The sequence below is a fragment of the Aedes albopictus genome, chromosome 3 (genome assembly GCF_035046485.1).
Source record: "Aedes albopictus strain Foshan chromosome 3, AalbF5, whole genome shotgun sequence".
Classification (NCBI taxonomy): Eukaryota; Metazoa; Arthropoda; class Insecta; order Diptera; family Culicidae; genus Aedes; species Aedes albopictus.
This window is the reverse complement of record NC_085138.1, coordinates 174,856,362-174,881,487: the sequence shown is the minus strand read 5'-3', so window position 1 is coordinate 174,881,487 and position 25,126 is coordinate 174,856,362. Positions and strand designations below refer to the sequence as shown.

The window sequence follows — 25,126 nt, the reverse complement described above, 5'->3', positions numbered from 1 at the left end:
TCGAGGAACGCAAAGGTGGAAATCTTGGCTTCTTTTCCGTGCAATACCACTGGTACTATACGGAAAATCGTAGTTTTGTGATTCCAACGATGGATGTTCACAACGGCATCGGTTTTTGACCGCGCAGCAGAATTCTCGGAAGTCGTTGGTTTAGCCGCCAATTGTTGACTTGGGTGCAGCGCTGGATGATGTTTTTTTGAGCAGTCTCCAATTCCACAGGTACGAGTGGATTTGCAAGACCATTTTCCATGTGGCACCAGACAAACCAAGCAAAGTTGGTGATTTTCCACCGCCTTCATACGATCCCCGAACGACATGGACTTGAACTTGTTGCAGTCCCTTATTCGGTGCTTCACGCTCTGGCAGACATAACAAGGTCTCTCTTGGGTATCCACTTTCTTTCCATGCTGCTCGAATCTCCGTGGTTCGGTCGACACATGAGCGTTGATGTAGGCCTTCTCCCTCCTCGGTTTCTCGTTTCCAACAGCGCGAGGTCCGTCAAAATCCGTGAAGTGGGCCACATCACTCGCTGCTGACGTGATGGCACTCATGTAGTCGCAGAACGTTCCCAAATCGACGACACCACAGTTCCTTTTGAATAATGCCCAGTCCAGTCGAAGGTGTGGTGGCAACTTATCCACCAGCTCCTGCAGTAAAGTTGGATTGGACAGATGGGCTTGCTGGTTGGCAGCCTTCAAATGACCGACTAGGTTTTGCACGACCAAGCCGAAATTCACCAGGCTCTCGAGCCTTTCAGCCTTCGGAGTAGGAACGCCGCGCACTTTGTTGAGCAGCGACTGGACTAGTCGCTCTGGGCTCCCGAACAATGTTTCAAGTGTTTCCATCACTTTCGGGACCGAAGATGGCAGCAAAAGGTTACTCCGAACAGCCTCTAATGCTCTGCCTTTAAGGCATTTTTGCAGTCGCATTAAATTCTCAGCTTGAGAATATCCACACATCGCTGTGGAATTACAGAAGCTGCTAATAAAAAGTGGCCATTCTTCGGGGCAGCCAGTAAAAACTGGAAGCTCCTTCGGCACCACTTGTCTGGCCGACAACTGCTGCTGGAATTGTCCCCACATCGATTGCTGATCATGTATCTGCTGCAGTTGGGCAGCATGTTGCTCGCTCTGTTGTTGTAGCGATACTGACGACGTCGTCTGCTGGACCGGTGATCGCGATGCCAATCTCTCCGGATCGGATGGATGCTGTGGTTGCGGCGTGTACGAAATTGATTATCGCAACACAGATGGAGGCTGCGATTGTTCCACTAACTGATCACACATCACCGACGCAAGTGTGCGTGGCTGCCGAGACGACAGCTGAGAGAACGACGCCCGTGTCGTTGGTGGTAGTTGCATGCTCGATATTTGCTCTGCTAACTGGATGGAAGCATCAACCGACGACTGCACTACCTGCGGTTGCTGCGACGGTGGCGATACAAACGCTCGAGATGTGTGTGGCTGTTGTGGTACAGGATTCGATGAGGGCATCTGTGTACGCTGTCCGACTCTCGACTGTAGCAGCGGTGACTCACTTATCGGTGGGAGCGACGAACGTACGTGATCAGCTGATGGCCTTGAAATTGGTTCTTGAAACAAGAACGTTGGAAGTGGCGGTCGTGGTACGAGCTTCGGCCGAACGGGTGGAGGTTCCATAGGTTGTGCAATCACCGACTGTGTATACACTGGCTGTGTAAACACTGGTTGTATGTACAACGATGATTGCGTTTGTAGTACGCTTCGTGTGGTCGGTTGTCTACCTACACCATCCAATCGAATCGGAGTGGACGCTGTGATCGGGTTCTTCATACCGGCTGAGGTACTCATACCCTCAGTACCAACGTTATCGGCGAGCCAGTCGATTGCCGGCCTGGACGATCGTTGTTGATTTTCATCGCTTGTCCCAACTACCGATGGGTTTGGTGGAATTTTACGAACTGCTCCTGTATATTTCGCGAGTATTCCGCCGACGGGTACGTTGACCTCACTGCCAATCGTAATCGGCGGGAAAATGTCCTCTACGTGCTGTGGGATTGGATTTCCCCCGGCAGCTTCATCCAGTCCGTCGATCCACATTCTCACCTGACTGTTCCTGCTCGAACGGCTGCGACGACTCCTGTGGCTCCCAGCATCGTCGTCTTCAGCATCAGCTAGAAGCAGGGCATACTTCTCGTCGAGATACCTTTTATCTAGCGCAGCTTTCGCGGCCCGAGCCTTCTCCTGCAGGATACGATCCTGCTCCTGCTGTTCCTGGATCAGTTTCTCCTGGGCCCTTTTCTCCTCCTCCAGTCGCATGAGTTGTAGCTGAACCCGTGTTGACCGAGATGTGCTACTGGTTCTTTCCGAAATCGAGGCTCCACTGATCGTCACTATGGAAGTACAATCCTTGCATGTCCACTTACCGTTGAAGCTCTCCGCCACCTCCGCACACGCACGATGGTACCTACGTCGACATCGGTCACAGGCTACCATTTCTGCTACGTGATGAGGAGTTTTGCATCTCTCGCAAATGTCCTGGGATCCCCCAGCAGTGGCCTTCGCAGCAGCTCGCGTAGTGGTGGGCATCATCGATTCGTCCTCTATGTGACCTCTATGAACCAATCTCTCTGTACGCAGAAACACAACTCGAACGAGGAGATTTCTTTAAAGTTTGTGGGCACGGCGCAAGACGAGGAAGAATTCGGTACAGTTCTTATAGCAATTCCAATGTATTTCAGCGGCTGGGAATAGGCTTTAAAAAAATCTGTAAGGGGCCGTCCATATACCACGTGGACAGAAAATTCATGGTTTTTGACCCCCTCCCCATTCCCCGTGGACAAGCGTGGATTTTTCATTGACCCCTACCCCCCTCCACCATTGTCCACGTGGACATCAGAAAAAAATTATTTTTTTTTTACATTTCTAAAAAAAATAAAAAAAGTGATTTTGAAAAGCTTTTTTTATTTTTTTTTTCGTAAATCATGTCTTAAATATAATTGAAAACTTTATAAATACAAATATTCTATAGCTTTACATAGAATACAAACAAGTAGCACAAAATAGGTACCTACAAGTTTTCAACATTGTTTTTAATTCAGCTTAATGTTTGTGAGAGTGTGGGTTCGATTCTTGCTCCAGTTGGTGAAAAATTTTCGTCAAACGGAAATTCTTCATTTGGTGTTTTTCGTGTAATGTCTATCGCCTAATATTAGTGATTGTTCAAAGTTTAGTCTGTACAGCCTCTGGTTGAAGACGGTGTTTCTTAGAATATTCATTCAATCTACGATTGTCTGATTGTTTTGTTGAGATAAGGTAATTTTAAATCTTAGATTTTTGTTGAGATAAGATTATATTTCTTAGATTCTTACAAAAACCAAAATTTACAGCAACTAAATTGTATTGGTGAGGTTTAGACTTCAATATCCATTAGAAACATCTTAAATTTTAAAGGAACCTACAAAAAAAGTTTTTGAGATAAGCCTGCAAATCCCTACATGTATTTTGAAACTTTGAAGTAGCTTAAAAAATTTATATTAAACTTAGAAAAATTCATACAGAACTTCAAAGAAAATTTTCTGACTAAAACACCAACATTTGCATGGTCTACACTTCATTTTAAATCTCCAGTATATTCCTCGATGAAGAAAACTAAGTAATAAGAAATTCTGATAATTTAAAAATCAGTACCATATTTTGTTTCCCTTGAAGAAGTAACTTACAACTAAAAGACAATGTATAATAAAATAAAATGTATGATAGAACTGTTGAAGAGAATCTCATCAATAATGCGACATAATTTGTTTCGTTTGTTGATTCTTGTTTCCTAATTTATATGTTAATGTTGTCCACGTGGACATTTGATGAACCCCCACCCCCCTCTCCGTGGACAAGCGTGGACTTTTCGCTAACCCCCTCCCCCCTCCAAGCTGTCCACGTGGTATATGGACGGCCCCTAACCTCTCTCTACGGTCTACGTCCTCTACGTCTTTGTAGCCGTCCTTTACGGTGTCCTTAGTCTGTCCACCTAATGTAAGTTTGTTTTATGTCTAAGACATGAGTATGATCATGAGCTATATCAATTACTTACAGTATATCAGTAGGAAAACTTTAGCAAATAATTTAATTCAATTCGACTAACATAGGTGTAAGCTGTGCATGAAACTAACCTAGAAATGTAAGTATTATTGATAAGCAAATTTATAGGAAATATTTGCATGATAACTCACTCAACTTTAAGGAATTTTTATGTAAATTTTAGAAACCTAATCTTCTTTATAGCTTTCAAATTCAATAAATTCAATTTAATTAGAAACTAGTCATTTTCATAACAAATTCGCACAGACCACATTTCACTTGCTGTTGTTCTTCTACAAATTTCATCTTCGTTCTCGGTTTGACAATTCATCTATTGCAGTTAGCTAATACAGTTGTTCGGTGACAAGCGGTTTGTCAGTGCAGCAGCGATCCCTGTTGAGTATATTTTCTGTGCCACTAACGCCTGTAACGTCTCCCGCTACAGCATGAATGTATACAAAATATTTTCAAACGGTCAACCAGCTGATGGCTCCACTGGTGATAGCTACATACAGTGCCGGACAAAACATTAAGACCACCGGTCCTATTCCATTCAAAATGGCCAAGTTTGACGATGTGGTACTCTGTTACTAGTAAATCGATTCGGCTGAAATTTTGGAAGCCGATATGTATTTAAGGATAAACGTCTTAAAATCCCTTTTCAATATTGCATCAGAACTTCAGACGCACAAATCTCAAGAAGGAAGCTTCAAACAACAGTGCATTATATTATTCTGTTCTTGCTCACTTGTAATACGCTTAAAATAAGAAGCTCAGGTGCGCTGGTTTTGTTTACGAAGAGATTTGTGCTTTCAAAATCGTGAGTAGGTGCCAAAGTCGGCCATTTTGGGATTCTAACAAGTGGAATTTTGATTTGTATTAAATTGATTGAGTTCTGTTCAATACTTTCAAAATTACAGATATACGGTGCGACAAAACAATAACACCAGATTTTTTTTGATGGTTATTTATGGCCAATTCAATAAAAATGTCCCCAAGTTTAAATGGCATCCTTATATTCAGTACTAGTATGGTTTTTGGGGGCAAGATGGATCAGTATGATATATTTTTGGAATCTTTCAATAATTTTCCTAGAAAATTGTTGACGTTCCTTGTACAGAAAATAAAATAAAATATGTTTTCGTTATACTCCTTATGCAATACATCCCATATAACTAGTTTTCGGCATGTTTTACATAGTTTTTGATTTTTTTATTTTTCATTGAAAGGTTATTCCGTGACGTACACATTATCGAAGCGATTGGAGAGCTGAAAATGAGTGTACTTAGATTTATTTTTTTTTTTTGCAAAAAAAAACATAGGTTTTTGAAGTCCATTTATGCAAATATACTATATTAACAATATAGGTCACTCTTACGGTTTTTTGGCGACACCTTTTTAGTGAATGTGGCGCCACCAAGCGTCAGAAGAGGTACTACTACACACTAAATGCATGCGCTATCTGAATGACGTTTATTCTGTCGAACTGTCATTGAATGGTGGGGATGCCCATTTCTTCTGAGATAATCGATTAACATTAATCGATTTTTTTTTCAACTACTCAAATTAACAAATTTAATTCAAAGAACAAATTTAATTCTCTCTTCTTAAACAATTTTTGGCGTACAATATCGTCGCAGCACCAAATCGAAGTCACGACTCGCGCGACATGCGAAGTATATTTGAACTGATAAACGTTCATAACAGTCTAAAACACAGACGACCCAAATCGAACTTTCCGTTAGCGAGTTATAAACGGTTTTTTCTCCGGAAATTACACAAGAATTTCCTTGTGAGATCCCTTTAAGAATTGCACCCTGGATTTTTTTTTCTCCAAGATTCCTTCAGAATCTCTTGGGGGATTCCTCCTAGAAATAATTCCGGAATTATTTTAGGAACTCCTTTCGAGATTGCTTAGGGAAAGCGTTCCAGCGATCCTCCTCCATCCTCCAACATTTTTTATCGAATTTCTCCAGCAGTTTTGTAAAAATTCCTCCAGATTCGTTCGTTCTGTTTTTTTTCCAAAACTTCCTTCTGGGATTACATATCTCCATGAACAAAACGAAATCAGTGAAGTACTAGATTTGTAGTAATAAGCTAAATTTTTGTATAATGAGAAAGTGAATTCTCCGTTACTGCAATAAAATCAGGCCCCTGGCACGGCCTATATCAATGCATTGGAATCATGGTAGACAGGATGTCCTGGGCGCTAATGAATAGCGCCCACTCACAGAACAGATGTGTATCTTCGAACAAATTTGAAGTTTCGAGGTGGAAGTCGTAAAAATTTCACTTGGAGAACTAGATTGGAATGAATTTCCTTGGAGAAATAAAAAATAATCAAAGCGTGCCTCGCTCCCGCCCTGTACTCGCTGTACAAAAAAGCTTGCTTTCCACCACCAGGTTCGCTAGTGTCCAGCAATCAAACGAGCGGCTCTTTTCGTGATGAAGATTCACCCCCGTGGCCCACTGTCAAATGCGAAAACATCAACAATTTTTTGTTTAACGTTTATTTTGGTTTGTTGATCAGTTGTTGGAATCGTTTTTTCCACCGCTTATGATCACGAAACACTTCAAACTCGCTTTAATATTAATGTACGGTAAGAGGAGCATGTGATTAGTTGAACAAAGCAACCCAACAAACACGCATTGTGAATGTGATTTCGTGTGTGGCTCACAACATCAAACAAAAGCTGCGTTTGTTGAATACACGCTCGTTTCAATTTGCACGAATATGAGTATAAGACAGTTAGATGTTGGCTACGATAAATTTCATTGATGCCAGGGGCCTGAATAAAATGGTAACTGCAACAATGGTAACAAAAAAGCAATTGATTTATGACTGCTTGCCTGATTTGATGCTGTTTGAACAAAACTTTGGGTAACTGTGTATTCTCACTTATTGCAACTTCAACAACATAGTTCCCCAAAGTTTTGCTCAAGCAGCATCAAACTAGGCTTGAAATCATAATACCCACGAGTTTGCACCGTTTCAATTCAGAAACGGAGAGTTTAGCATCTCATTATACAAAAAACCAACTCATTACTACAAATCTAGTACTCACTTATTCCTTCTGGGAATCCCAGAAAAAGTACTTCTGAAGACATTCCAAATGTATAGAAATCTCGGAAGGAATCACAAAAATAACTCCAGGAGGATTTTTGATACTTCAAATAGGAAACTTGTGAAGGAATCCTGGAAAGATCCCCCGAAAAATATTAATAAAATTGTTTATATAAAATCGCGGGGTGGAAGCTCAGGTAAAATATTACAGGGTGTCCATCCATCCGGGAAATACGGGAAAACCGGGAAAAACCCGGGAATTCGAAACCACCGGGAAAAATACGGGAAAAACACGGGAAATTGTAAAAGGCACCGGGAAAAATCTTTATGGTGTCTATCTGTACTTCATGAGTGTTAAGCAAGTCTTGAATAGAATGATAGCAACATTAACAGAGTTGCCGGTTGAATATGTTTTTTAGAAAGGCAGCCTCTCAGGAATTTTAGTAGTTTCTGTTCACGATGGACTTTTTGAGTCTTGTTAGGAAAATCGGAATTCCTAGCGAACTCAGTAAACCTGCAGAAGTTATTTACTTACGGCGAAGAGATTTTCACGTTTGCAAAAAAAATGTGAAAGTTTCTGGAGGGATTCTGGTGACATTCTTAGTGGAACTCTTCATATATTTCTGCCAGATCCCTTAAATTTGATCCCTTTGGCAGAAGTTAGGGAGAAAATTATTGAAAAACAATGATATTGTGCCTATCCGCTTCTGTACAGAATTTTGGAGGAGCTTTAGGTAAAATTCAAATAAAATTCTGAAGAGTAATTACAACACTGTAAATTACAGCGAATTTTCAAAAAAAAAAAAAAAAAGAAACTGCTCAAAGACTCTCTGATGGGATCCCATAAGAAATTTTCTACAGATTTCCTTAGTATAGTAGTAGAATCCACAAAAAAATTTCTATGGAATCTGTGAAGAAATGTTTCAAAATGTTACTTCCTGGAAATATCACTCGGATCCCCGGAAGAGTATAAAATAGAATCCCTGATATGCTTACGGCAATATTAGCCAAACGAAACATTTTAAAAGAAGTTGTAGGTACAACTTTCATGATTTTTTTTTGGCAGAACCCATGGAGTACTTCCTAAAGGAAGAAATGTTGAATGTCCTCAAGATATTTATTATTTGGAGAAGAACTCAAACGTTTACTTCAAAATTCGGAGAAAATCGGTGTCAAAAGATTTTGGATTCAGCAAGTAAATTGTTTAAAATGACGATGGAAGCAGAACAAAAAGTTAGATGGCGATTTTCACAAAATGTAGCAAATAATTGATACATTAGTTTCTAAAGACCAGGTTTACCAAAAATGTTTCGATATTTTTCTACTGATTTTTTATGATATTCAACAAAAATTTCGTGAAAAAATCAGACACAGTGACCATTTCCTTGTTATTGAAAGGACCTTTTCAACTAACTCTAATCCTAAATTTCGTGTAAGAAGGGGAAATTAACACCAGTGATTGTAGAGTTAGTAAGTTTTTTTTTTTTAAATAATAATTTATGAAATCAGGAAATCTATAAGATTCGTATCAAGTTATAGACCAAATTAAAACTGTATATAAAAAATACACTGAGGAGCGTCCTACTACAACAATAATTTGCGTTCGTACATACCCGGGAAGTTAGTCCATACCCGGGAAAAATCCGGGAATCGGAAAACTGAATTTGAATGGACACCCTGAATATTATCTCCTGGGCGCCCATTAAAAACACCACCCCCGGCGAAGACTGGCGCTCGAGCCTAGCTATTTAGCACTGTAGTTGGAGGAAATGCCAATGCAGAACCCGTAGCTTCCGGGAAGGTAAGCCCAGCTCCCTGGGTTAGTGGGTTGGTGTCAGGCCCTGCGAGCCAGCCGTAAAAAAGACTAGCACCGGAAAATCAACAAGAGAAGAATGCGAACCGATACCAATGGCGACGACCACAGCGACGAAAAGGGACTTGCGATTGGAAGCTCGGTACGTGGAACTGCAGATCTCTCAACTTCATCGGGAGCACCCGCATACTCGCCGATATACTGAAGGACCGCGGGTTCGGAATCGTAGCGCTGCAGGAGGTGTGTTGGACAGGATCTATGGTGCGAACGTTTAGAGGTAATCATACCATCTACCAGAGTTGCGGCAACACACGTGAGCTGGGAACAGCTTTTATAGTGATGGGCGACATGCAGAGGCGCGTGATCGGTTGGTGGCCGATCGACGAAAGAATGTGCAGGTTGAGGATCAAGGGCCGATTCTTCAACATTAGCATAATAAACGTGCACAGCCCTCACTCCGGAAGCACTGATGATGACAAAGACGCATTTTACGCGCAGCTCGAACGCGAGTACGACCGCTGCCCAAACCACGACGTCAAGATCATCATAGGGGATCTAAACGCTCAGGTAGGCCAGGAGGAGGAATTCAGACCGACGATTGGAAAGTTCAGCGCTCACCAGCTGACGAACGAAAATGGCCTACGCCTCATCGATTTCGCCGCCTCCAAGAACATGGCCATTCGTAGCACCTTCTTCCAGCACAGCCTCCCGTATCGTTACACCTGGAGATCACCACAACAAACGGAATCGCAAATCGACCACGTTCTGATTGATGGACGGCACTTCTCCGACATTATCGACGTCAGGACCTATCGCCCAAGCAACACGCATGTTATATAAAAGTTACGACAGCGCAAGTTTTGGTTGTATAGAAGTTTATTTTACGTTATTTCAACACAATGTTAGAATTACGTAAAATAAACTTCTATACAACCAAAACTTGCGCTGTCGTAACTCTATTATAACATGTGTGTTGCTTGGGCGTGGCGCTAATATCGACTCCGATCACTACCTGGTGATGGTTAAACTGCGCCCAAAACTCTCCGTTATTAACAACGTACATTACCGGCGGCCGCCCCGGTACGATCTAGAGCGACTGAAGCAACCGAATGTCGCCACCGCATACGCGCAGAATCTCGAGGCAGCGTTGCCGGACGAGGGTGTGCTCGATGTGGCCCCTCTAGAGGACTGCTGGAGTACAATCAAAGCAGCCATCAACAACGCAGCTGAGAGCACTATCGGGTACGTAGAACGGAGTCGACGAAACGATTGGCTCGACGAGGAGTGCAGAGCGGTTCTGGAGGAGAAGGATGCAGCGCGGGCGGTAATGCTGCAGCATGGAACCCGACAGAATGTGGAGCGATACAGACAGAAGCGGAAGCAGCAGACCCGTCTCTTCCGGGAGAAAAAGCGCCGTCTGGAAGAAGCGGAGTGCGAGGAAATGGAACTGCTGTACCGTTCACAGGAAACACGCAAGTTCTACCAGAAGCTCAACGCATCCCGCAAAGGCTACGTGCCGCAAGCCGAAATCTGCAGGGATAAAGACGGGAGCCTCCTGACGGACAAACGTGAGGTGATCGAAAGGTGGAAGCAGCACTTCGACGAGCACCTGAATGGCGAAGAGAATGTAGGCACGGAGGACCAAGGCAGCGGAGGAAATGACTATGTTGGTGCAGCAGAGGACGGGAACGAACCAACTCCCACGCTGAGGGAAGTTAAGGATGCCATCCACCAGCTCAAAGACAACAAAGCGGCTGGTAAAGACGGTATCGCAGCGGAACTCATCAAGATGGGCCCGGAAAAGTTGGCCACCTGTCTGCACCAGTTAGTAGTCAAGATCTGGGAAACTGAACAGCTACCGGAGGAGTGGAAGGAAGGGATAATCTGTCCCATCCACAAGAAAGGCGACAAGTTAATGTGTGAGAACTTTCGAGCGATCACCATTTTGAATGCCGCCTACAAAGTGCTATCCCAGATCATTTTCCGTCGTCTTTCACTTAAAGTAAATGAGTTCGTGGGAAGTTACCAAGCCGGTTTCATCGACGGCCGGTCGACAACGGACCAGATCTTCACCGTACGGCAAATCCTCCAGAAATGCCGTGAATACCAGGTCCCAACGCATCACCTGTTCATCAACTTCAAAGCGGCATACGACAGTATCGACCGCACAGAGCTATGGAAAATTATGGACGAGAACAGCTTTCCCGGGAAGCTGACTAGACTGATAAGAGCAACGATGGACGGTGTGCAGAACAGCGTAAGGATTTCGGGTGAACTATCTAGTTCATTCAAATCTCGACGGGGACTACGACAAGGTGATGGACTCTCCTGCCTACTATTCAACATCGCCCTGGAAGGTGTTATGCGACGAGCCGGGCTCAACAGCCGGGGTACGATCTTCATGAAATCCTGCCAATTTGTCTGTTTTGCGGATGACATGGATATTATTGCCAGAAAATTTGGAACGGTGGCAGAACAGTACACCCGCCTGAAACGTGAAGCAGCAAAGGTCGGACTGGTGGTGAATGCGGCTAAGACAAAGTACATGCTGGTAGGTGGGACTGAGCGAGACAGGACAAGCCTTGGCAGCAATGTTACGATAGACGGGGATACTTTCGAGGTGGTAGAAGAATTCGTCTACCTCGGTTCCTTGCTAACGGCTGACAATAACGTGAGCCGTGAAATACGAAGGCGCATCATCAGTGGAAGTCGTGCCTATTATGGGCTCCAGAAGAAACTGCGGTCAAAAAAGATTCACCCCCGCACCAAATGTACCATGTACAAGACGTTAATAAGACCGGTGGTTCTCTACGGGCACGAGACATGGACGATGCTCGAGGAGGACATGCAAGCACTCGGAGTTTTCGAGCGACGGGTGCTAAGGACGATCTTCGGCGGCGTGCAGGAGAACGGTGTGTGGCGGAGAAGGATGAACCACGAGCTCGCTGCACTTTATGGCGAACCCAGCATCCAGAAGGTAGCCAAAGCCGGAAGGATACGGTGGGCAGGGCATGTTGCAAGAATGCCGGACAACAACCCTGTAAAGTTGGTGTTTGCTTACCATCCGGTTGGTACAAGAAGGCGTGGAGCGCAGAGAGCACGATGGGCGGACCAGGTGGAGCGTGATCTGGCGAGTGTTGGGCGTGACCGACGTTGGAGAGCTGCAGCTGCAAATCGAGTTTTATGGCGGCAAATTGTTGATTCAGTATTATCATGAATTTGATGTTAACTAAATAAATGAAATGAAAATCGCGTTGGAGATTTACAGAGTCACTTCGGAATTTCTCCGGAATTTCAAAAGAAACTCCTTGAAAAATCCCAGAAGACCTTGTGGAAATCCTGAAAGGACGGAGTGAACTCGGGAGTGAATTCCAGAAGGAACTTGTGGAGAAATACTGGTATAAATCACGGTGGAAATTCCCAGAAGGAGGAATTTTTGAAGGAACTCTTGGATAAATCCCTAAAACAATTCCTGGTCGTTCTTGGAAAATTTTGGAGGAATTGCAGAAGGACCTTCGGGAGGTATTCGTAAAAAAAAACTCCTGAGGAAATCGTTGAAGGAGCTTCTGTAGGAATCCAAAAAAGACTCCAAGAAACTCCTATAAGGAAATCCTATGACGAACTTCTTGACGAATCCTAGAAGAGAATTCTTGAGGGTTGCTAGAATTTATTCTTGAAGGAACATCAGAAGAAATTGCTGGAGTAATTTCAGTAGGAACTCCTGGGGGTCCCACGAAGGAACCTCTGGAGAAATTTAAGAAAAAAAAACTTGAAATCAATCTCTGAAGGCACTCCTGAATCTCTGAAGAAAAAAACTATAGGAGGAAACCAAGGGGAATGACGATCGTGCAAATTTGCAATCTTTGACAGCACAATGTTTACACATCCAACAACAAAGCAAACCGGTTAGTCCGAAATAAAACAATCAGTATTCGAATAGACTCACAGTTCACTTCGGAAGAACAAAGAAATTAATCGAAATTAAATGCCAATTTAAGGTGAAACGGGACGCCGTGTTATTTTTCCTATCTTGCCTCTCTTTCTAACAATTTGCTTCGCGATTTTGAAGATGGTAATCTCGAGTTCTATCGCACTGAAGATGTTGAAAACCAATCAGCATATGCACTGCAAGTGAGCATACACAATGATAGGTTTTTGTTGCAAAATATGAAGTAGAATCTGAGATTACCATCTTAGTAGCCACAGAGCAATGGCGGGTATTTCCTCGACCGTCCCGTCCGCCCTTAATCGAACTTTATTACACTTAGACGCTAGATTGCATCGCAACCTAGCGATTTATGACCAAAAAGTGCAACCAAACTTGCGTCTTGTCACTTTAATTTAAAGTAGAGAGAGTCGATGAAGAGAACTCGCTCATGTTACTTTCGCCCTTATTTAAACTCAATCTAGAAATATTATTTTCTTTGTGTACCTATATCGTAAATCAATTATTTATTAATCGATTATTTGGGAACAAAAAACTTTGACACCCCTAACATCTTTTTTCGAGAAATGTCACCTTGCACGGTAAACTAAAATTGATCAAAATACAATTATTGACTTTTTCTGACAACAGGTGGTGCTGTAATCATTCGTAAACGGCGTCTCCATGTCGTTGTTTGTGAAAACACGAAGTGACCTATATTGTTAATATAGTATATTTGATTTATGGCTGCCTGAACAAAAATCTTCCAGTTCTTATAACCAACTACCAATGTGTTTCACCATGTTTTCATGTAATCTGTACGTATGTGAAGCTTAGATGTATAAAGAAGAAGATATAGTATTTTTTTTTTGTTGGAGAAAAATCTATTTTTCTGTTACCTGACCCATCTTACCCCAATAAAAAATAGGTGGGACAAGATGGGTCATGCTTTAAAAATTGCTTGTCAGGTCTCCAACCTTATGACCATTATCATCTTATATAACAGCTGACTAGTGTATCTAAAAGTCGTGGTAGAAAACAGAGAAATGCGATTTACATTTAGAAAGTTATAGGGATCTTTTTTTTTAGGTGACCCATCTTGCCCCCCTTACTATATATATCAATCATCAAGCATCAGATTCTTTGATATATCCTTTGGTAATGGCAATCTGAAAGTGGTCCTATTATTTTGTCGTTTCGTATATTCGTAACTTTTGATGTAGTGAACAACCCAAAATTTACCTAACTTCATGACGACTGTCAAAATTTCAGCCAAATCGGTTCACTGAGCCTCACATCGTCAAACTTGATTATTTTGTATGAAAAATGGCTGGTGGTTTTGTTTTGTCCGACACTGTATATGCATATTGTTGAACACCTTCGCGCTGATGTAAATGTGTTCTATATCATCAATCAATCAGTAGTGACTACGGTGACTACCGACTCCTCCCAGTTGACTAAATACATGCTTTTTCACCCTTGTTTTGCAACAGAGCCCTTTGGACAGCTACTCATTCAGTACTGTGGCGAATTTTCACCTGGACGAATGATACCTGGACCACAAGTTGAAAAGAAGAACATTTTATTGAGCTGCGCTCGTAGGGAACTTGCGTTGCGGTGTGATACTACCAGTGTGCTAGTGATAGAAACCGAGTTAGTGGCGCCTCAGAGTCTGTTGCATACATATTGTGCTCTCGCATAAGTCTCTTTGTGCTCATTCGACAGTGCGACTAAATACGACAGTAGAGCTTGTCACGTTTGGACATTTCCGCAGCTAAGAAGATGAAGGTGCTGATTGTTTTGGGTCACTTTGCTGCTCCGAGTTGTCTTGGTACATAAAATTTAAAATATTCTCACTGTCTGCTATATGAAAATTTGTGCCAGCTGCACATCGCCTGAAATCTTGAAATAAATACTTAATGACGCACTACAGTGAATACTTTTTTTATTTTTTTTTTCAGCGAACGTACGAAATCGTTTCGTGAGCTACAATACAAATCGGACGGGATTGTATCAGCAATACTATGGATCGATTCCAACGAGCAGCAGTAGGAGTGTCGCTGTGATAGCAGTTTCGCCGACAAACACATCCTTACTAGATGCACTAGGTTATAGTTTTAGTAATAATGGTGCTATTAGGTGTATATCGACGAGCGTGGTGCACTACGACCAGCCATCGTCCAAAGTAGAAGTTACAGTACAAAAGATCAAACAGTCGCAAAAAAAGCAAGAACAGCAGTCTGAAACTGTTGCAACAAGTTCCTCCCAGGCGGCATCAGCAGCTCCAGTAGCAAATGGAGCCACTACTAGTACAAGTGCAGCTGCACCATCTCCACAGACCCAAGTTGTTGCTGCTCCAGTCAAAAAGACCCTCAAACAGCGAATATGGGCGGAAGTGCTGCACTACTATCATGGCTTTCGATTACTGTTCATTGATATAAACGTGAGTCGTAAGCTCCTGTGGCGAGTACTTAATGGCAAAACGCTGACCAGGCGAGAACATCGACTGTTGGTGCGGACTACTTCGGATTTGTTCCGACTGGTCCCGTTCTCCGTATTCATCATCGTACCTTTCATGGAACTTTTGCTACCTTTGGCTATAAAGTTCTTCCCAGGAATGCTTCCATCTACGTTTCAAACCGCTACCGAACGAGAAGATAAAATCAAGCAAAATCTTAAAGTGAAATTGGAGATGGCGAAATTCCTGCAAAAGACTTTGGACGATATGTCCGTGCAAAGTTCAGAACATCGTTCACAGGCGGCAAAAGATTTCAGTGAATTTTTTGCCAAAGTTCGCAACTCCTCAGAGTTTACGGTCACAAACGAGGATATCATCAAATATTCCAAACTTTTTGAGGACGAAATCACTCTTGATTCTTTGTCGAGACCCCAACTGCAAGCACTGTGTCGAGTATTGGAAATGTCTCCAATTGGCACCTCGAATTTGCTTCGCTTCCAGTTACGGTTAAAATTGCGTAGCTTGGCTGCCGATGATCGAACGATTCAAAAAGAAGGAATAGAATCGCTGAACCTTTCGGAACTCCAAGCAGCTTGTCGTGCTCGTGGCATGCGAGCCTACGGTACAACAGAAGAACGACTCCAATCGCAGCTGCGTGAATGGATTAACCTAAGCTTGAACGAAAAAGTTCCACCCTCGTTATTATTACTTTCAAGGGCTCTAATGATTCCGGATAATGTTACCACTAGCGACAAACTGAAAGCAACTATTTCGGTTCTGCCCGACTCTGTTGCGACGGTTACGAAGGCTGCCATTGGCGAACGGGAAGGCAAAATCGACAACAAGACCAAAATCGAAGTCATCAAAGAAGAGCAACGAAAGATCAAAGAGGAGCGTGAGGAAGAAAAGGAAAAACAAAAGGAAATTGCCGAGACATTGGTGGACAAGGCTCCAACCGTCACCGATGAGAAGGTTATCCACCTCACAGAACCCGCAGTGCAAGTCAAACCTGCAGTGGAACCTCCGGTAATTTTAACTACTGAAGAAATTTCCAGCAAAGACTTGGAAGCTCTGGGTGATGCTCTGGGTTCACTCAGTAAGGACAAGAAAACGTTGCTAGTGGAAAAGGAGGAAATTAAGGACTTGAAGGAAGAAATTGCAGACTACCAAGAGGATGTGCAAGAGCTTCAAGAGGTAAGTGGTTTTTGAATTAATACAATCATACATAGGGGAAATAACTTATTCTCGGCCGTTTTGTTCTCTTCCTCTTTGGGTTTTTTTTTTTGAAACCTATTGAACTCAGAGTTGGTCTCAAATCCTTCCCAACTAAGCTGAATTATATGGCCAAGTTTCAGGCAATTTGACTGACAAAAAAAAACCATGACGAAGAGAACAAACCTGCCGATAATACGCATTGTCACCCTATTTTAATTAGTATGGATTATAAAGATTTCCAAATCGACTTATGATCTAGGGTAACAGTACCAGTGATAATTCGTAACAATTTTCCAGGAAAAAAATCGTGATTTATTTTCCGATTCATTGACGTTGAACATCGTCATTGAAATCTTCATCATGAAACATTTGAAAGCATATTTTTTGTTCAAAACTAAGGTTTTGTTTTGCTTTACCGAACAACAATCATTTCATTTTTTTAATTACACAAATATTGACAACTAACTAAAACGAGCATATCGGGAGTAATTCGCGAATAGGGCGTAACTAACAAAACAATAACAATGCGAAAACAACAACCGAATTTTGCTGATCAAATTTCAATTCCTATTTAGAATACAGAATAAGGCCGTTACAAATATTTATTTAACTTTTTGTCCCACCATGATTTGGCTGGTCGAGGGGGGGGGGGGATAAAAATAATAAAGCATTTAATTCGAAAAATATTAAAAACTCATCAGATTTGTTAAAGAATTTTCAGCAAGACCCGATATTTTGATAAATATTTTTTATCTGCCCCCTCAAAATACAAAATTCAGCCAAATAATTTTGAAGGGGGGGGGGGGGGGGTTTGACAAAAAGTCAAAGTAAAATTTGTATCAGCCTAATTAATAAGGTTAATTGATACAGTTCTGACATAGTTTTTTGTTTTTCTAAGAACACTGCACGAATTTGATATTTTTTGCACTAAAAATTGCATTTATTTTATTATGCCTGAATTGATACCTGAGAATGCTAATTTCGTCCAATACTATGCGCCTCGAACCGGTATCATGTTCAGAATCGCCTTTTACTATTCGCCTTGTTTATGATTTTGACAGAATTTCGCCATTTGCTTTAGCCGTGTTTACGTTTTGATTTCAGTTTCGCCTTCTACTATCGCCGTGTTTACGTGTTGATTTCAGTTTCGCCTTTCACTTTCGTAAACAAAACACCAAACAAAACAAAGGAGTAGAAGGCGTAATTCTTGTTTTTGTTCGTTTGGAATATAATGGAGTCCACGGATATCTACATTCACGTTCCTGATACTCCCACCCGCTACCCGTCTGGTCGAGGAAAGCCATCAACCTTAGATCTGGTGATCTCGAACAACCGGATACAAATGTCGAGGCCAGTATCGCATGCCGAATTATCGTCGGACCACTTGCCCGTAACCTTCACCATCGATGCTGACATTCCAGTACTTCCGGCGGGAAGGCTCATCCGCTGCTACGACAAAGCGAACTGGAGTACCTTCGCTCGAAGGATTGATCAAGACATCGACCTCACAGCAGGTTGGCTGAACAATCTAGATCGTGCCAAAGAAAAAGGGCATCCCCGACGAGCTGAAACTTCTGATTCGGCTGAGAAATGTGCGCCGAAGGCAGTTCATCCGCAGACGGGATCCACTGATTGGTGCGGTGGTCAACCATCTGAATAACGTCATCAGCTTTAAAAGCGCAGAACACCGTTACAGGGACTTCGGTTCGATGTTGAAAAATCTGGACAACAGCAGCAACAAATTCTGGAAGCTAACCCGCAGCCTCCGAAATACGGTCAAGTACAGCCCACCGCTCAACGTCGATGAAAATCTGATTGTGAGTCCATCACAGAAATCCGAAGCGCTTGCAACTGCTCACAACAACGAGGAGCCGGGAGATCCTAAAACTTCGGCTGCAGTGGAAAATGCACTCGTCCAGATCCGTGCTGGAAGCTCTCCAGTGCCTCACGCTGCTCTGGTAAAGCCGAAAGAGGTGAAGTCAATCATCCGAACGCTAAAAAATCGGAAATCTCCCGGGCAGGATGGCATTCGGAATATCTGCCTTAAGCGCTTGCCAAGCGCTGGCTGGTGGTGCTGACCAAAATCTTCAACGCATGCCTGGTCCTGAGTTATTTCCCAATTAGATGGAAACATGCCAACGTGATAGCTATCCCGAAAGCGAACAAGGATATCACCAATCCAGGTAACTACCGACCGATAAGCCTCCTAAGCAGCCTGATCAAAGTGCTCGAAAGGGTAATCCTCGCCCGTTTGAACCGTCACCTGGAGACAGTGCAATGCATTCCACCCGAGCAGTTCGGCTTTAAAACGGGGCACTCAACGGTGCATCAACTCGCTCGCATAACGCAAAAAGTGAAGCGCGGGTTCCAAACGGGAAAGTCGACTGGTATGGTTCTCCTGGATGTCGAAAAAGCCTACGATTCGGTTTGGCAGGAAGCCGTGGTTTTCCAGTTCTTCTGCTCGAATCTACTTTTCTACCTAGTTAAGATCGTGCAGTCCTTCCTTTCGAACCGATCTTTCTCGGTAACGGTAAATGGTGAATACTCCCGTGCCCACAACATTCCTTTTGGCGTGCCCCAAGGTTCAGTGCTAAGCCCGACTCTTTACAACGTCCTTACCTCTGACGTACTGATGGTCGACGGCGTAACATACGCATTTTTTGCGGATGACACCGTTTTCCTGGCGTCAGACAAAGACCCGCACATCGTCGCCACTCACCTACAAGCGGCAATGAACAACCTTGAGGAATTTCAACGCAAATGGCGGATCAAGCTCAACGCGGGGAAAACACAGTCCATCTACTTCACCAGGAGACGAGTCGCTCGTCACATCCCACGTCGATCAATCATGGTCAACGGCCAGCAAACTACGTGGGATGACGAAGTAAAGTATTTGGGAGTGATTTTTGACCAGAAGCTCAAGTTCGATAAGCACGTAAACTACATCGCTGGAAAGGTGGATCGGTCGACCAAAGCCCTATACTCTTTGCTGAGTCGCCGATCGAAGCTGCGCGTGAAGAACAAGTTGTTGGTGGTCAAGTGTATCATCCGGCCAATGCTAATCTATGCGTCCGCGGTTTGGGGCAACTGCGCCAAATCGCACCGTAAACGACTACAGGTGAAGCAGAACAAGCTGCTCAAGATGGTCTACAACCTGAACCCGTGGTATCCGACCGATGATCTCCACAAGCTGGCTGGTGTCGATACAATTGACGCAAGCATCGAACGTGCTACAAGATCCTTTAGAACTTCCTGTGCGATGTCCGCAAATCCGCTCATCGAAGCACTCCACCTTCAACATCTGTGATATTAGCGTTAAGAATCATGAAATCTAGGGTTTTTTTTTCAAGAATATAATGGAATTACGCCTTTCACTCAATCAGTGATTTTCAATAGTCAGAAAAGTGATATCAAGGAAACTATGTGAGCATTTAGAAGACAAATCTAGCTTCTTTTCACTCCTGCAATTACTCAAATTGTGTACATTTTGTTGGTTACGGCTTTTCGCTAATTATTACGGATATCTGGGCCCAGAGTCGAGTTGTATAGTGATTTCTATAACCTGTTAAGTCTTTGTCACATTAAACTAAGTACCTATACATAACTGCTACCGATTACTCACAATGGTCTATTACTTACTTCCACAGGTAATCACAACAGTGCCTGAAGAAATCAAGGTTAAGGAGTCACGGGCGGCCAAAATGCTATTCAAGAAGGTCAACTCTATGATCAACAAGATGGACACAGTTTTGACCGACTTAGAGAAGAAGGAAAAACAGCTCAAGGAACAAGTGAGTGCCGTCGATAGCAGTAAATCGGATGCCGATGTACCAGCTAGTATTGCAGCTGAAGAGCTAGTCCGAATCGACGAGCTGATGTCTGCCATAAAGAAGGTAATATTAAATCGAACTTTTTTTTCAGCTGAAGCGTAACATACTTTATTTTATAGATTCAACAAGTACCGGATGATTCTAGGCTGGATCAAATAGCGAAAATTCTTGGCAAAATCGATGATGATCACGATGGTCAAATTAAGGTGGAAGATGTGTTGAAGGTATATCCCCTGAAGCGTTATTTTTCGTGAGCCATGTGTGCTAACCGCATGACATTTTTTTTTCATGTAGGTAATCGAAATAATTGGCCAAGAAAATGTGCAGTTGAATTCTAAACAATTGGACGAATTGATTGATTTGTTGGATAAAGAAGAAGTGCTGGAGGCAGAGGACAAGATCGAGAAAGCTCTCAGCAAGAGCTTAGAAGCCAAGGAAAAACAAAAGGAACAAGAAAGCAAGGAGAAGGAAAAGCTTCTTGAACTTCAGGACAAAGCCACTGATTTGGCTTTAGCGGACAGTCAGTTGAAAGACAAAAGTGAAAAGAAGGTTGGTCCATAAGTGAAACAAATTGTTAGTGTAAAGGTCTAAAATTGTTAAAATACAGCATTCCATCAGTTGCACCGTCAAAACCTGTTTTGGTTTGGATATTATTCAGTGACCCATTTTTACATTTTTATTAATTAAACCCAACAATGTTTCTCTTATTAGCTGGACGAATCTGTTCTGGAGGGTTATATTCTGCAAAAAGCGGCTGAAAGGAATGACCAAATGGTCTCTGGTACTGACACACCCAGTGATGCTGGCTCAAAGTCACACATTTCGAGTACTCCCAATATTCCACCCAGCATTGTTCCACCACCGGCATCGTCGGATCTATCAAAATCTCCCCAGGATAAGAGAATATGATACTCTCAGGTTGATAATGAGGGTTCTAAACCACCATCGATACGAAAATAGATTCCAAAATTTGTCTAAAACGAACGGTTTTACGGCAACCATTTTTGGCGAGTCATTGGTTGCAAGTGTACAGTGTAGACAATACAATTGGCAAAAATTGTCAGAATCCAAAGTACAGTGAATGAGTAAAGTGATCTACTTTAACCGGTAACCAAGTGATTGTATAGCTTATTTATCCAAAACAAATAATTATAAACGAGGCAGTTGTATGGAAAGGGCGAAGATCATTTATCATTCAAGATATTTGACAGTCATTAACACACAAAAAAAAAAGCGAAATAAACCATTTGTATGAACAAATACAAATAAAGCTTTATTGTTTAATCCGAAATGCAGTATATGAAGTGTCTGGTATATTTAGGCATTTCAGTCCATCTTTTTGCAAATTACAGTTCTTTTTTCGTTCCGTTGTTCAAATTTTCCCTCTGCTCTCCAAAGGTTTGGACGGAATATGGTGTGTCTGAGTTGTTCCAATCAACATAACGCTACCTACTCTTCTCCCGTAAGTATATTAGCCCTAAATCATGTCAAGTATATGAAACTAATGACTGTTCAATTTTTAAAACGGATATGTTCACAAGGCTATTAAAAGAAGACTTGTATAGTGCAAATTTAATTAGCTTTGATAACGTAGCTCAGTATACCATCAGTGTACCAGATTCCGCTCATCGAATGCCAGTTTCGTAGAAAAAAAAACGAAGTTTTGAAAGGCTGTTAAGTAAATTTGAAATGTTTTTGCATTTCAAGTTAGTTCAACCTAAGTACAATTAAAAACAAATCAAGACAGATGCAAAAAATTTCTTGAACATATGATTTTATTACAATTGGTGCAGGAACAAATTTATGACATTCTATAAGTAGACTTTTCCGGAAAAGTGCATTATTTGTGCAACTTTGTATGTTTTCAATTATTTTTTTCTGTTCACCTTAAGTGTACAACAGTGAATGAATACGCTGTGTACTAAACCGGCAGATTTTACTAATAATTTATATATATATGTTGAGTTTCATTAAACATCATTAAGATTTTACAATTTCAACGTAGGTTTTTGCGTGAGCGGTTTCTGGAACACAGGAAATTACCGATCGCTTTTTTGGGCCCAATAGCCGCTCAAAAATATTCAACGTTTTGCTTTTAAAATGTATGTTATTCAGTAAATATTACATAAAATGGCTTAACTCTCATCTAATTTATGTTATCCAATAATATCCACGCCAAAAAGTATGCATTTATACGTGTATACTTGATTTACAAACAGAACTATTTTTTTTAAATAAAATTCGTTTGTAAAAAAAAGGCATGGACATATCAAACTAACATTGTTTTAATGCATCCCGTCGAAAGTGTTATTGCAGGACCAATTGCAGAAAACCGCATCTTGCTAGGTTCGCTCCCCAGTGGAGGCCATATGCGTGCATGTCTCCATTTAGGCGCATATAAAATGTACGTATATCACCTCCACTTTAACATCTTATTCAACATCTTATACGATCACTGGTTGACTGGGTCGCTTGGTTACTGTGAGCTGTTATACACCCATGAATCAAATTAACTTGGTTCTTTGGAGATGATACCTATTGGTTATTTAACATAACAATGAGGTGACCGTACAATGCGTGGTTGTTACTCCGTTAATGACTATAGAACATTGCCAGAATTAGAATTTAAGATTTTTTTTATCTGTATTAACGAGATTTTTAGCCCTACGCTAGTTCATCTCGGGACCCACGTTTAACTTCCCTTCCGAAGGAAGAAGTCACATTTTGTGAGTTTTTCGGCAGTGGGATTCCATTCTAGGTTCTCAACTTTAACCATCACACCAGGTCCGCTCCACAGGATTTAAGATGTTTTGTCCAGTTAATAACATTCAATTAATAATAATAACAGTTTTCAACAGGATGTCACATGACAGTAGCTATGATATCTAATGAGCTGAAAACTAACTCTTGAAGTTTTAAACATCGACTATTCTACGGTGACCATGAATGAGGTGTTCCTCTCTGGAGTCACCATGGGTTTGAGTCTCGTTTAAGTATTGTTTTAACCTCCATGGCAAATGTGACTCATAAGGGATCCTGTATATATTTATTTATGAGCTTGTAAAATTAATGCATTGGTGTTATTCCGTGGTGAAAGGCTTTGAAAAATATTCACAATGAAGACAATGATTGTAGTTTCTATTATAATTTTATCCAACGAATGGGTTAGTTCTATTCACCACACTTAAGTGGAAACTCAAGAATTAGTTGCTAAAAGAGCAAAACACTTGCATGTATTAGTCAATAACAGTCAGATACAAACCAAAGACAACAACCTGTGCTGAGAGTGTACCTATATTTGTAACCACCTAGGTCTGGAGAATCGTGTTGCGAACATTCCGGAAGGTGAAGGCGTAGAAGATTAATGGAGCGCCATCAAGAACGAGAATAACTTTGATTATATTCGTTGGCCTTCTTGGTCTATGAACTGGACATTCAAAATGACTACGCACTCAGAGAAAGCAGTGGATCACAGATGACACCTGGAAGAAGACAGAGCAAAGGAACGCCAAAGCCGCGATAAAGCGAGCGAAAACACGAGGAGCCAACGCCGTAGTACGTCAGCGCTATTCGGTTCTCGAGAAGGAAGTGAAACGCTTCTGTAGATGAGAGAAACGAGCGTAGGCGAGAAAGCCGTAAATACCGGAGAGATTCGTCTCCTCTACGATGTCTCACGTCGTCTTAGTTGGACTATATAAGATGTCCCCTTACTGTTCCGCTATTTTTACCACCGGCACAGGTGGTCCGTAGTGTTATGCTTAGCCAATTAAGACAACTGCTACCGACACTACACAGGTATCTAGGCTGCTCGGGAATAGAACTTAATATTGATGATTAACTTCTAAATGAGCACGAACAGCCATAGAGCTAAATTGTACAGAAATTAAAACTAGCAGAAGAACAACAACGCAATTCCAACGACGATCTTCCTGCTTAACGGCCTGGTCTTGAATGGTTAGGGGCGACTAATGCTAAGATCGTTTTTGTGATCTATTAATTAATATTGTACGATTTTATTTTCGGTGGCATTTGTCTAGAGATTCATGTCGAGAGAACGTTACTTATTAGATTTTTCGGAAGTCGTCTCGAATGCTCCTATTGTGCCCAAATAATATTATACGAATTGGAATTTTATTATTTCTTACCTTTCTCCATCCTACTTTGAATAGTATTAGATTAGATTAACGGGAAAAGGCCAATAATAGTTATGTTATGTCATGCGGTGATCAAACAAAAAAAATAAATTCGATTTGGTGGAGACAAGGAGTAAATAGTGAATTGGTCTCTGCGAGAATTGCTCTATGTGTGGTTTGTATTAAGACCAGACTAGTTAATATTTTATACAAGTTTGAATAAAGAAAGGAATTTGACAACTCAGCTTGAAAACGCTTCCTTGATACAAATGAATGCAAACCATAACTATTGTCGGTTTCCTGCAATAAAGGCACAACTAAGAAAATGTGGATTTTTAGAATATAAGCATCGGAAAATATTGAGAATCTTAAAGCACACCTGCAAGTTCACGTATCTATGTAGCTCATCATTTGTCAAAATTGATTTTGATTGTTGTATTGTTGGAAGGGTGTAAAGAACTAAGGACTGTATCGGAAATTAACTATAAACATTCAAAATGCTCTATCTCGAAGCACGGTTGGTCTTTTTACTCCGAGTCTTCTATGAAATCTTCAGAATATAGTTAAGTTTGGAACAGCTTGAAGAAATTTGGAAAATGTTTAGTTTTATTGAAAATATGGTTCTATGAGTAT

The 25,126-nt window shown here is 41.7% G+C and overlaps 2 protein-coding genes across 3 annotated transcripts in view; one reads left to right on the top strand and one right to left on the bottom strand.

The window, feature by feature from the left end:
- LOC109403714 (mitochondrial proton/calcium exchanger protein) overlaps nt 1-21,630 on the top strand; it is a 59,833-nt gene extending 38,203 nt beyond the window's left edge. Inside the window, exons 1-6 of one of the 2 annotated variants that reach the window (XM_019676574.3) lie at nt 14,490-14,688; nt 14,819-16,509; nt 20,178-20,423; nt 20,480-20,584; nt 20,655-20,909; nt 21,072-21,630. In XM_019676574.3, the coding sequence (XP_019532119.2) occupies nt 14,640-14,688; nt 14,819-16,509; nt 20,178-20,423; nt 20,480-20,584; nt 20,655-20,909; nt 21,072-21,269 (2,544 nt within the window). In that variant the 5' untranslated portion in view covers nt 14,490-14,639 and the 3' untranslated portion in view covers nt 21,270-21,630. Of the gene's footprint in view, nt 1-14,489; nt 14,689-14,818; nt 16,510-20,177; nt 20,424-20,479; nt 20,585-20,654; nt 20,910-21,071 lie in introns of those variants that run through there. The other variant, XM_019676573.3, reaches the window with a different exon arrangement.
- Nucleotides 21,631-23,823: 2,193 nt separating this feature from the next.
- The window catches only part of LOC109403715 (uncharacterized), a 29,316-nt gene continuing 28,013 nt past the window's right edge, over nt 23,824-25,126 (bottom strand). Inside the window, exon 4 of the mRNA XM_062842953.1 lies at nt 23,824-23,842. The gene's annotated coding sequence lies outside the window, so the exon portion shown is untranslated. The remainder of the gene's footprint in view (nt 23,843-25,126) is intronic.